The 13,806-nt window shown below is 43.4% G+C and overlaps 1 protein-coding gene across 1 annotated transcript in view; it reads left to right on the top strand.

Annotated features, from left to right (window-relative positions):
* cacna1ib (calcium voltage-gated channel subunit alpha1 Ib) overlaps positions 1-13,806 on the top strand; it is a 144,601-nt gene that overhangs the window by 79,274 nt on the left and 51,521 nt on the right. Inside the window, exons 15-18 of the mRNA XM_072683504.1 lie at positions 1,493-1,960; positions 3,166-3,266; positions 7,516-7,639; positions 9,491-9,559. Of these exons, the coding sequence (XP_072539605.1) occupies positions 1,493-1,960; positions 3,166-3,266; positions 7,516-7,639; positions 9,491-9,559 (762 nt within the window). The remainder of the gene's footprint in view (positions 1-1,492; positions 1,961-3,165; positions 3,267-7,515; positions 7,640-9,490; positions 9,560-13,806) is intronic.

A 13,806-nucleotide genomic window follows, 5' to 3' on the forward strand; every position in this document is an offset into this window, starting at 1 on the left:
GGTATGATGACCAAAATCCAACATCTGCTAAACTTTATAATGTTAATGTCTGCACAACATGAAATTCTAATGTTGATAGACGTTGATAGGTTGTTGGTTATAAGGCGAGGTGTTCAGTAACCAAAGTCCAACATCTGCTAAACTTTATAATGTTAACGTCCACACAACATGAAATTCTAATGTTGATAGATGTTATGTTGTTGTTTTATGGTCGGTTTTAAGTCACCAAAATCAAACATCTTTTAAATGTCACATGCCAATGCCATGATGATGTTAACCACCAACATTTAGTTGTGAGCTTTGATGACCAAAATCTAACGTCCGCTAAACTTAATAATGTTAATGTCCACACAACGTGAAATTCTAACGTTGATAGATGTTGAAATGTTGTTGTTTTAAGGCAGTCTTAAGTAACCAAAATCCAACATCTTCCAAATGTCACATGCCAACATCATACATAGATAAAATGGTGAGGTATGATGACCAAAACCCAACATCTGCTAAACTTTATAATGTTAACATCCTTACAACATGAAATTCTAACGCTGATAGATGTTGACATGTTGTTGGTTATAAGGCGAGGTGTTTAGTAACCAAAATCCAACATCTTCCAAATGTCACATGCCAACATCATACACACATAAAATAGTGAGGTATGATTACCAAAACCCAACATCTGCTAAACTTTATAATGTTAACGTCTGCACAACGTGAAATACAACTGTTGATAGACATTAATGCTGTAACCAAAATCAGACATCTTCCAAACATCACATACCAACGTCAAATAGACATAAAATAGTAGGTAGTGAGGTATGATGACCACACATCTGTTAAACTTTATAACGTTAATGTCCGCACAATGTGAAATTCTTACGTTGAGAGATGTTGATATGTTGTTGTTTTAAGGCATGGTGTTAAGGAACCAACAGATTCTGAAGTCTTTTTAACACAAAATACTTTATTTTAATTTAAATATTTTATTTAAATGATTTTATTACTTTTATTGATTATTTTATTATTGTTACAATTATGGCTTTTTTGCTGATGCTCTTATCCAGAGCGACTTATCTTACTAAGGTGGGCCAATGGAGTGTTAGGAGTCTTGCCCAAGGACTGGTGTAGTACAGCATAGTCACCAAGACTGGGCAGGGTGTAATAGCCCACTGGCAGGTAGTGGTACCAGTCACCTCCAACCACCTCCAACCATGACCAAAACGTCCGTAACGTTAACATCTGCACAACATGACTAACCAAAAATCCATTAAGTAAATCCATTAGGTAACCAAAATCCAACGTCTTCCAAACGTCACATGCAGACATCATTTTGACGTAAAATACCAAGCGAAGTATGATGACCAAAACCCAACGTCTGCTAAACTTCATAAAATTAACATCTGCTCAACGTGTAATTCTGACGTTGTTAGACACTGATATGCTGTTGGTTCTAAGGCATGGTATTCATGTTCTACCCCTCCCTCTTCCCCCACAGCGTCACGGACGCAGCTCCCTATACCGCCACTGGGGGCGCCCTCACCCTCAGTCTGCCTGGAGCCGGCGTTCCAGTTGGAACAGCATAGGCCGTACCTCACGTGGGCTGACAGTAGGGGGCAGCCTGAGAGTCCGTGGCCCCCACTCTCACCCAGCTGAGCGGGAGTCCCTCCTGTCCCCTCCTCCCCAGCTTTCACACCCTCCCCCTGTCCTGTCCCGCCGCCTCCCTCCTCGTCGGGACCGCCGAGCCCTTTCCCTGGAGTTGCCTGAATGCTTCCAGCTGCCTGGACCTCCCCTGCAGCGCCCTCCTCTGACCAGAAAAAAAAGCTTCGGCGGAGACCGCGGCTCCGGAGAGCACCAGGACTGTAACGGGAAGGCTCCGGGCCCGAGGGCCCCGCTGCTGAGCGAAGTTTACCCCCAGCTCAATGCCCGTAAGGACAGACCCCATCTGGACGAGGAGACCGACTATGTGAGTCTGAGGCAGCCTTTATTGTAGAGCTGCTTCCATTCTTTGAACTTCAGATAAGATCTTAGACGTCTTACTGATATGATCATATTAATTGCTGTTATTATGCAAATGACTATGTTATTAAGAGTTTAATAGGTCACAAATAAATGAAGAGCTCCATATTCTAAGGTAAGGTTCTACTCATCACTAATTAGAGACCAAAAAGCCCCAAATACGTATTTATGGAGTCATTTTGCCTCACAAATTCAGCACCTATTTATGGACCTTTGGTTAAAAAAATTACATCAGGGTTCGACTAACATCTGGATTACGGGTTAAACTAACATCTGCCCAGCTTGCACATTTTGCAGTGAACATTCCAGGTGCTATAGTTTGTACTCATTCCTAATTGCAGACTAAACAATTGTAATAAAGTGCTTATTGTACATTACTACAATGACCTACAACAACTTGCTAATATAACGACCATATCATCCCCTAGGTCAGTGGTTCCCGACCCTGGTCCTGGTGGAATCCACTGCCCTGCATATTTTAGGGTTCACCCTGCTGCCAACATGCCTGATCTAGCTAATCAGCTAATAAGCAAGCCTTATCTGAGTTGACGGTGTGGTTTTAGAGCAGGAGACCACTAAGAAGTGTAGGACAGGGGGTCCTTTAGGACCAGAGTTGGCACTTACCTGTTGTAGGTAATCCTGTAGTAGTGCTAAAGGACTAAAATAAGCCAGTATGTGCGGGATATGGTAGTATGGTAGTCGTGCAGACGTGCATTCTTCTGTAGAAGAGTGGCTTTTCTTATGAACGATCAGATCTCCTTCTGTCACTGCACATAATAGCAAATCATTACAAACACTCAGGCGGCGTTCTGCTGCGAAAGGAAATTATTGATACTGACTAAGACGTTTTGGCGGAAGTGAAAATTGACTTTCGGAGTGATAATGGGGCATTATTAGCTCTCCAGATTGTACTTATGAATAGGAGTGTTTGCAGGAGACCGTGCATCTGACTTTCTGACATTTGTATTGAAGCTAATGGAATGTGCTGTGCAGGAAAATGACATGTTTGTGGAAAGTAAATTGCCTGCCGTTCGCTTCGCTCAATAGTTAATCATAGTCTTATACTGTGCGTAATAACGTGTGTGCATCTGTGTGTGTGTGTGTGTATGTGTGTTTACTGACTCGTTCCCCGTCCTTGTGATCCTTCTGAAGAGCCTGTGCTTCCGGATCCAGAAGATGATGGAGGTGTACAGGCCAGACTGGTGCGAGACGAGGGAGGACTGGTCGGTCTACTTGTTTTCCCCCCAGAACAAGTGAGTCCGCAAACCGAATTCTCCTCATTGGTTGTTTCCTTGAGGACCTATAACTGTCTGTATTTAGGAAACCTTAGGCCTTAGTACCTTAGGTACATGGAAGTGACCTCAACCATCAACCTCAAACACTGTCGCGTCCTCCTTCAAAAGCAAAATCCCGCAAAAGTGGAAACAGAGCTATAAAACGAGGCCAATTCCAAAACCTTAAAACTGTTACATAACAGTCTTGACTCATTAATATGTACGCCACCAAAACTGACATACACCCAGCCCACTAACGAACGCCTTTTAAGGTTAAATGCATGCAGATATCTGGGGAGTATTTGGAACTGAGGCTAAAAAAAGCTAAAAGCTAATGCTAGCAAACGGCGAAACGGTTATACGAAAGCTGAAGGACCATGTAAGAGCAAGCTGGAGGGCCGAGAAGGGTCAACCCTTCAATGCCGACCCCAGAAGGGAGAAAGTTTTGAAGACTGGGTACTAGGAAAGCAAGAGCTAGGCTACAAGCTAACCCAGCCCACGGGCTGCAATTACTTCAGCTAGATTTTAAATATTTGTTCCTTTGTTTCAGTTCTAAGCTATGCTAGGCTAGGCTAGACCCCCTTTTAGACATGCACGGTAACCCAGAACATTACCCCCCGGACATTACCCGGAGGAGCTAATTGTGTATACGCAAATGTCTTTGGCAATTGTACCTGACATTACCCGGACTGCATCCTGGGGTAATGCTCCGGGTAGTGTCCGAGTGAGCACATGTGTTAATAGAGCAGGTCATTTTCCAGAGAATTCATAGTGGGTGATGCCGTACCTCATGAACACACTACACAGCACATAGCGAGAACTTCTGTCTGACACAGAAAATCTTCCGATTTATGCTGGATGTGTTAAAAAGAGTAGCTACGGGAAATGTCCATATGTAAGAATGGCTTGGGATAGGATAGGATAGGCTAGGCTAGTCTATGCTAAGCTAGGCTGGGTAAGGCTGTGCTATGTGACTGTGGGGCATCGCGTTGACATAAACCAGCCATTAAACTCAGAGCTTATCTGTCTTTTTCAGTTTTTTTACAACCCCACCATCAAAGCAAAATCAGTTTCCTTCAGAGGTAAAATAACAGGGTGGTAAATAGGCCGGTAAAACCGCATCTGAGCATTTTTCACCCCAACCAAAGTCACACGCTTGCTATTTATACATCACAAAACTACTGAAACACTCAATAAATGCAGTCTTAGGCCATTTCAGATGTGTGTGATAATAGCATGCAGTGTACACAACGCTAGCTGGCTACAGTAAGCTTGCATTGCTTGTTAGCTATGTCAGCTCCAGTGCAAAGCTAAAGACGCAGTGACTTTTCCCTTTGAATGAGAAATGAATGATGGTGTGAAGGGGAAAACGCTACGGAGGGTTGTGAACAAACAGAAACAAGAGCAGTTGGACGCTTAGTCCTCCGGAGCGTCGGGATATTGATGGTGCAGGCAATTCGGCCTTGGCAGTGAAGGCTTCTGCGGCTTGATTAGGGTATTGATCGAGCCCTGGGGAGAACAGGTAAGGCTTTCAGTCACTGCTGTCACACGCTGCAGTGAGGCCTCCGAGAGAGGGGAAGGGAGGCTTATTCGTATGACAGCATGCTTGAATACCTATGAAATGCTCACCTCATTGTGCTCAGAGAAGAAAGGAGTATCAGAGAGAACAGTTATATTAGAAAAGGCAGTGGTTCCCAGACTCGGCCCTGGAATAGCTCTGTCTATCCAATCAAATCAGCTCATTTAAAAGCTAATTTCAAGATTCAAGGTTTCAAGGTCTTGGAAATAAGAGGGTAGAATAGAGCGAGCAGTGAAGGTGTGCTTTGACAGATGCAGGGGCTGTTAGGGCTGTGTTAGGGTGTCGTATTACAGTGGCTTGAAATGAATGGCGTGTAAATGGGAGATTCTTCGGTTGGGGGTGGCTCTGAAGTTAGAGCACCGGGCTATTGATGACAGGGTTGCGGGTTCGATACCTGGGCTCGGCATGCTGCCACTGTTAAAGGCGGAGGCCAAAGTCCATCTTTGTCCAACACTAATGGTGAATATGGTTGTCTTGATGAATTAAATAATTCATTAAATAATATATACTTAAATATTTTTTTATCATTTAAAAATCAATATTTTGATACTTTGGCCTTGTTTCCAACTCCAGGCTGAAACTCTGAAACTTCTCTGCTGCCATAAATGATAAAAAAAGGGATGGATGAATTAGAAAATCAAATGTGATAAAGTAAGTGAACCCTTTGGAATGACCTGGACCTGGATTCTACACTATAATTATAGTAAAAATAAACAATTTGGATTCTATAAAAACTTAGTCCAGGCCATCATTGCGTCTTTACTTTAAAACATATTGCTAATTTTATTGTTCAATTGTCAAGAGAGATCAAAATGAGCCCCCAATGACAGAAAAATGGGCCCCCAATTGAAGAATTAGCCAAATTTGGCATGTACTTCAATGATACAACAGGACACCAGTCTCTACAGATCAGGACATCTCTGCAGAAGCTGTTTATCAAGTGGTTTTGTGCATGTGAGGATTGCTCTGAAGCGCCTGCCTGATTGGAGGAGCTGAAACAGATGGCGTCGATGGTGTTTAATGTCTTTTGTGACGTTCTTAGCCCTCCTCACACTGCGAGTGCTGTGAAGATGTTCTAGTGATGGCATCTCTATGCCAACAGTGTCCTGTGCTGTTTTCACAACACGCTGGAGGGCTTTTTTGTCAGCTTTGGTGCAGCTGCTGTACCAGGCTGTCATGCAGTTTGTTAGGATGCTCTCTGTGGTGCATCTGTAAAAGTTGACAAGCAGCTTTTAAGGGGGAGGTTGGCTCTCCTTAGCCGCCGCCTCAGAAAATAAGGGCGGTGTTGTGTCTTACACTGCTGAGGTGTTGTCAGCCCGAGTGAGGTTCTCCCAGGAATCAGTCACTAGTATATCCAGTCTTTTTAGTCTCTACCACCAGGTTATTGTTGGCCCACCACATTGGCAGGTTCTAGACCAACTCCCAGGATGCGGCTTTATCTTGTCCGATATGAACCAGATGACTATCTGTAGTGTTTAAGTTGATGGGTAAGAAGCGATGTGCAAAAGAAGGGGGCTCAGCACAAAGCCCTGAGGGATGCCGGTGCTCAAAGTGAGGGTGGAAGATGTTTGCTTCTCCAGTCTGGTTTGATCGGTTTGATGGTGTTGAACGCAGAGTGAAGAGCATCCAGGTGGGAGAAGACTGTATTTCGAGCCATACCATGTTGCTCACACCTCTAATGTTTGAGCTTTAGCTCTATACTGTAATCTATACTCTAGATCAGGGCCTGTATTCATGAAGCTTCCTGAAGCGCTGATCCTGGAACGGCACTCGTACTCTGAGAAAATGCATGAATATGTGAAGTACAGTTTCAGACCCCAGCCCTAGAGCCTCAGAGTTTAGCATTTGGCCTTATTTAACACACCTGCTTCTGCTCAGCTCAACTCAACTCGGTTAATTAGCGAGGTCTTACAGGGAATACAGGGGCTGTGAGTCAGGTATAGGCACTTGCTGGTACTGGATTTTCGGAGCAGTTTACTCGCAGGTTTGTATTTGTATCGACTTGTTTATTGAATTGCTTTTTCAATGCACGGCTATGCATGGTTCTAGTATGGGTTTAGACTTCTCTACCTGCCTCCAGTAAGAGCACAGGGGCAGCTGCATTTATGGACTCTCTGAAAACGAATAGACCCACTGGCCTGTCCTTGTCCCTCCTCCCTTGGGTTGCACTGTTGGTGGTGTGCTCATTGCTGTGGGGCTTAGGTGCGAAAGGGTTTCCTCGGTGTCAACAAGTGCCATCAAACTGGAGGTGCGGTGTTGCCTCCAGACCTGTGCACAGATGTTCTGTGGGCAAGGGACTGAAAGGGAAAAAGGACTAGCCAAACAAAGGCCAATGTGGTGTTTGGCTAATGTTCACATTATGCCTTTAAGTATTTTAGAGCCTTTTTGGTGGGGTTCTACACCAGAAGAGGCACCTAAAGGTGAGGACAGTGCTCAGGACAAGGCTCAGCCACTGTGCCTCCCCTTAACAGACATTGAGCAATAGGGGAGGAGGCACCATGGAACAATTAGGATACATACCAAGTTGGAGGGCACTTGTCCAGGAGGGCAAAAGGGCAGTGAGTCAAGCCCTTCCAAGGATCATCTATACATGGTTATCTAACTCTCTCTCCCCTCTCTCTCTCCCTTGCTCTTGCTCTCTCCTTCTAGGTTCAGGTTGACGTGCCAGAAGATCATAGCTCACAAGCTGTTCGACTATGTGGTGCTGGCCTTCATCTTCCTTAACTGCATCACAGTGGCTCTGGAAAGACCCAAGATTCACCAGGGCAGTCTGGTAGGATTCCTATCCTCCTACAGTATCTTCTAAACCTTCTCGTCCATTTCCATGTCCATTTCCCCGGACCGGGATTAAGCCTTTAGGAATTAGGTTCTGGACCAAGAGAGCGAAAACCTCCATTCGGAATGCCTTGTAGGCTTAATTCCTGTCTCGGCAACCAATCCAATATGTCCCATAGTGACTCTTCTAATGGATAGTGGATTTGAAGGCCACAGAGAAGATAAATTCAAGTACAGAAGGGAAGAAAAAATCAATCCCCAGGACAGCTCTAGTCAGCTCGACCCAGCAGCAGAGCTGTCCAGACAGTTTTAGTGGAAGACTTTTTCGTTTCTGGACCTGAATAGGCCAAATCTTTTAAAGGCACACGCATTATTGACCCATGTGTTAAAAACTCTAGTGTGTGTACACCCACAAAATCTCCACGGAATAGCTTTGGAAGTAGAAAGGAAGGCCCTGGAACAGCCACACACATCGCCCTGCACAGGGCCAAGTGTCAACTAGAGCGCTGTAAAGCTCTATTCCCACTGTGGCATTGCACTCTAGGAGAGCTAGAAAACACCATTGACCACCTTTGGGATGTGCTGGATAGCCATTTGTGATCCAGACCTAATGCCCCAAATCAGTGCCTGACTCCACAAATGCTTTCTTGGCTGAGTAGAACTGAATCCCAATGGCATTCCCATAGCAGTTTTCTCTAGACGGGAAGGGGTCGTTGCAGCAAATGCAGGAGGTCCTTTTTGATTTAGACAGAGCTGTTAACCAGTAAACACCACTGAATTATACATTATTATACACTATCGTATTACACATTCATTAAAAAAATTATTAAATTATTTAATTTCAAACATTTTGGAGACGAATTCCAAATCTAACACTTTTTAATCATTTTTTAATTCACTTTCCTTCCAATGCTTTATAAGACACACTAACAGACATCTTATCTATGTAGCACAGGGTTGTGGGTTCGCTACCCGGGCTTGGCAGGCTGCCACTGTTGGGCCCTCTTTGCTCTTCATAGTGCCTCAGCAATTGCTGTTTACCTCTCCGGGCATGTGTGCTTACTATCACTGTGTGTGTGTGTGTTTGATCACTAGTGTGTGTGGGTTCACTGCACAGATGGGTTAAAGATGGAGGCCAGATTCCATCTGTGTCCAACACTAATGTTAAATATGGTTGTCTGGTCTTGTCAAAGCTTGTCAAAGCTTTACGCTTTTAAACAGGGTCCGCATTTTACAGACGGTCCCTTACCATCGTCATTAGCACCTGCTGCAGCTTGTCTGGCTAGTGTGACTGAATGTACTTGTTTGTTGAAAATGTAATTTCAGAGCTTTTCCGATGTGAAACGCGAACATCGAGTCATTAGAAAACATAAAAATTAATAATTAAAAATTAATAATCACTGGACAGATAGATAAAAGGATTAAAAATAGATCATTCAATCAGTCTTTTAAATGAGTGTTTAGTTCTCATCTTGTTTCGGCGTGAAAAATAGGCCAATGGATATTTTTCGTCATAACAAATTAACGCTGCTGTCCGTATAGGATTCAAGGGAAGAATTCAGCTTAGCGTGAGTTCCCAGAATTCTTTGGCAGGCCGTTCCAGAATTGTGAGGTTTAGTCGTGCTCTGCCTGGAGTGACGGCTCCACTTGAGCGTGCTGACATTTACACACTCCCTAATCCTGAGTAATAAAGGCAGGATATTACTCAGAACGAGCTCAATGGGGTTTCGTAGCGCGGCTATTTATTTGATAGGCTGCTATTTTACTGTTCTTAAGGCTGTAGAAAAGGAAGGTTGGCTGTATGAGAACAGATAACTCTCTTTTCCTTTTTCCCAAAACTCTCTTGCAGGAGCGAGTCTTTCTCACCATCTCCAACTACATCTTCACTGCCATCTTTGTAGCCGAGATGACGGTCAAGGTAAAGACACGACTGCATGTGTGCAAATGTCCCTCAACCTGTCTTTTTTTCCTCATTTACTGCAGTTAAGCAAGGAGTTTAGTTCCTAGGCCAGGTCTGCGGTAGCTTGTCTAGAAAAACGTCTAGATCTGAGTGTAGTTCCTAGACCAGGTCTGCGGTAGCTCGTCTAGAAAAATGTTTAGAACTGAGTTTAGTTCCCAGACCAGGTCTGCAGTAGCTCGTCTAGAAAAACGTCTAGAACTGAGTGTAGTTCCCAGTCCAGGTCTGTGGTAGCTCGTCTAGAAAAACGTCTAGAACTGAGTGTAGGTCCCAGTCCAGGTCTGTAGTAGCTCGTCTAGAAAAACGTCTAGAACTGAGTTTAGTTCCCAGTCCAGGTCTGTGGTAGCTCGTCTAGAAAAACGTCTAGAACTGAGTGTAGGTCCCAGACCAGTTCTGCAGTAGCTCAACTAGAAAAACGTCTAGAACTGAGTTTAGTTCCCAGACCAGGTCTGTAGTAGCTCGTCTAGAAAAACGTCTAGAACTGAGTTTAGTTCCCAGACCAGGTCTGTAGTAGCTCATCTAGAAAAACGTCTAGAACTGAGTTTAGTTCCCAGACCAGGTCTGCGGTAGCTCATCTAGAAAAACGTCTAGATCTGAGTGTAGTTCCCAGACCAGGTCTGCGGTAGCTCGTCTAGAAAAACGTCTAGAACTGAGTTTAGTTCTCAGATCAGGTCTGCGGTAGCTCATCTAGAAAAACGTCTAGAACTGAGTTTAGTTCCCAGACCAGGTCTGCGGTAGCTCATCTAGAAAAACGTCTAGAACTGAGTTTAGTTCCCAGACCAGATCTGCGGTAGCTCGTCTAGAAAAACGTCTAGAACTGAGTTTAGTTCCCAGACCAGGTCAGCGGTAGCTCGACTAGAAAAACGTCTAGAACTGAGTTTAGTTCCCAAAGACGTCTAGAACACTGCATGTGTGCAAATGTCCAATTTTTCCTCATTTACAGCAGTTAAGCAAGGTTTCCTGTAGGAATGCTCTTGTGTGTGAGGCAGGGCTGCTTTCAGGGACTTTGGTCCCCATGCAAGGATTACACTGGGCCCCAACACACTAAGAATTCTGCCCAAATACTCAATTAATACATTTTTTGAGGGCCTTGTAAGTCACAGGCCCTTAGAATCGTCCTAACCCACACCCTGCCCCCTCATACGGAACCCCTGGGGTTTGAGAGAACAGCGATCGTATCTTCTCACAGACTATATTTTATGACTCTTAAAATGATTTATTCATGTATTATGTCTGTTTCGTGCTTTAAATATCTTTTTTAATAATCAAGATTCATGTATAATGTAGCCATTCTGTCACACTCTCTGGTTTCTTGCTGTCATGGACTCCTTTGTGGATGAATTCTCACAAATAACGGAGTAAAAAGCCTTTTTTTGGAAAATGAACCACTTCTGGTTTTAAAGATGACACTGCGTGTTTCAGCGAAGTCTTTTACATACATCGTTAGAAGTGTCTGTGCATGCTCTGTGGCTCTGCTCTCCAGGCTCACACAGGTTAGCTGGAATGGGTCTGCTTACCATGATTGTGAATGTGGCAACTAGTCTAGCAAATTGTCTAGAACTCAATTTAGTTCCTAGGCCAGGTCTGCGGTAGCTCATCTAGAAAAAACGCCTAGAACTGAGTTTAGTTCCCAGACCAGGTCTGCTGTAGCTCGTCTACAAAAACGTCTAGAACTGAGTTTAGTTCCCAGACCAGGTCTGCTGTAGCTCGTCTACAAAAACGACTAGAACTGAGTTTAGTTCCCAGACCAGGTCTGCTGTAGCTCGTCTACAAAAACGTCTAGATCTGAGTGTAGTTCCCAGACCAGGTCTGCTGTAGCTCGTCTACAAAAACGTCTAGAACTGAGTTTAGTTCCCAGACCAGGTCTGCGGTAGCTCGTCTACAAAAACGTCTAGAACCCCCTCAGCACTGAGCTGTGGAGCAGTAGATCTGTGTTCTCTGGAAGGTTGGAGTTGGGGATGAGGAGGTGGGATGGTGATCATCCCACATCCTGACCTCACTAACACTTTTCTTGTTGAATGCAATCAAATCCTCACAGCAGTGCTCCTCCTAAATATAGTAGAAAGCATTTTTCCCTGGACAGTAGAGACAGTTACTCCAACAAAAGCAGGACCAGCTCTTTTGGGTTTTTTTTAATATATATTTTGGAAGAATTAGCAGGTGTCCCAATACTTTTGACCGTATTTGCCACAAACTACATTGAATGAAGAAAATACAAATTGTATAAAATAGCCCCTCTATCCATCATCATTAGCTCCACCTGTGGCCTAAGCTGTAACCTTAGCACCTGTTCCACTCACTGCTGGAAACAAGGTTTCCTATTTTAATTGTAGTGAAGGTGTGAAGGTTGCTTGTATTACAATAATATTTAATAGTCTTGCTTATTCAATTATTTAGTACACACTTATAGATCCTGTATCTATACAACATAAATTCAACATATTTTAAATGTATATTACATGTCTAACTCAATCTCTTTCTTTCTCACCACCTCACCATCCTCTAATCCACCCCCACCCCCTTACCCCACTCACCCCCACGCCCCAGTGAGTAATTAGCTGATGATGATATTAATTACTGTGAATTGCTTATAGGCAGTCTGTCATGTGCCTGTCCTGGATCTGTTCTCAGGGTCTCTCTGATTCTTCCTTCACTCCATTAAGTCGCCCAACAGAGCCTGTCATTAACATATTAATTCAGCCCCGTGAGAGACAGAGGGAGGGGGAGAGAGAGAGAGAGAGAGAGAGAGAGAGAGAGAGAGAGAGAGCAAGAAAGGGAGAGATTATTATATAATTTTTTAAAACTATGATTAGAGAATTGATTGGTTGTTGCTACAGTTGTAAGTTATACAGTTATATTTGATATAGTCATGGTGATGAAGCCGCCTTGAACTGAACTGAACTAGGAGACATTCAGATTCCCAGTTTTTGATAAACCACCAGTGGTGAAGTGTGACTCCTAGGCCTAAGCCTCCAGGTCAGAGGGCTAGACCAAAGAATTCAGGTCAAATGTCAAACACTTGTCAAGGAAAAAGGAAAAAGCCCATCTGTACGATAATGCTAATCTCTGCTAGGCGGCCTATGAGATTCCTTTTATCTGAAAGAGCCGCTGTAATCTGAAATGGACATAATAAAATGTGTTAATGTGTGTTTAATCTAAATCAGTCTCACAGTGCTTCAGTGCACAATCGTTAGCTTAGTGCTAACATATTATTAGAATACCACACGGGGCTAGCACAAGTTAGCATAGCTGTAGAGATGGGAGTTTTCACATTCATGGCCCAAACTGAGGACCTATGTCTAGTAGTCTCGGTTAGCCACTAATGATATACTATATGCAGTATATGTAATATGTATATATATATATATATATATATATATATATATATATATATATATATATATTACAAATACTACAAATAGTATATCATGCTAGTGCATGTATCATTTGCTACACCAATAAGAGTCCTTGGGCAAGACTCCTAACACTACATTGGCCCACCTCTATAATATGAGTAACCTTGTAAGTCAGCTAAATGCCATTCATTTAATGTAATGACGCTGTCCATTTGTCATGTTTCGGCATAGTCTGGCCGTGGTTCTTAACATTGGGTCATAATGAATGGACCAATAGAAATGCTCCAAAATGGCTTTCCTTCTCTTGTAAAGTTGCCATTTTGTCCGACATTTTGTCATTTTGTTTTTTTGTCTGACGGTGAAAAAAAAAAAAAGTTTGTGGACACCTTTTCTAATGAGTGCGTTCAGCTACCCATTGTTTACGCAAATGTGCAAATGCACACACACAGTTTAGTCCCTGTAGAGAAGTACAGCTGTTGAGTGGTGTAATGAACTGTGCTCTCTGGAATGAAGTCTGTGGTCCTCAGTGGTCCTTTGAGGAGTTGGGGATGAGGTTGGGGTGGTGATCGGCCAAAACAGCCTGACCTTACTCAAGCTCTTTTCGCTCAGCGCTCCTCCAAAATCTAGTAGAAAGCCTTCCACCCTGGACAACTCCAACAAATGCAGCATAAGCTCTTTTTTAAGACCCATAAATGTACAGGTGTCCCAATACCTTTGTCCATATATATGTATATACATATAGGGTGTCCAAATGTATGTGGACGGCCCCTTTTAATGAATGCATTCAGCTACTTTAAACTGCACCCATTGCATAATGTTATCACTAAGTATATACAGTATATGAAATAAATA

The sequence above is a fragment of the Salminus brasiliensis genome, chromosome 7 (genome assembly GCF_030463535.1).
Source record: "Salminus brasiliensis chromosome 7, fSalBra1.hap2, whole genome shotgun sequence".
Taxonomy (NCBI): Eukaryota; Metazoa; Chordata; class Actinopteri; order Characiformes; family Bryconidae; genus Salminus; species Salminus brasiliensis.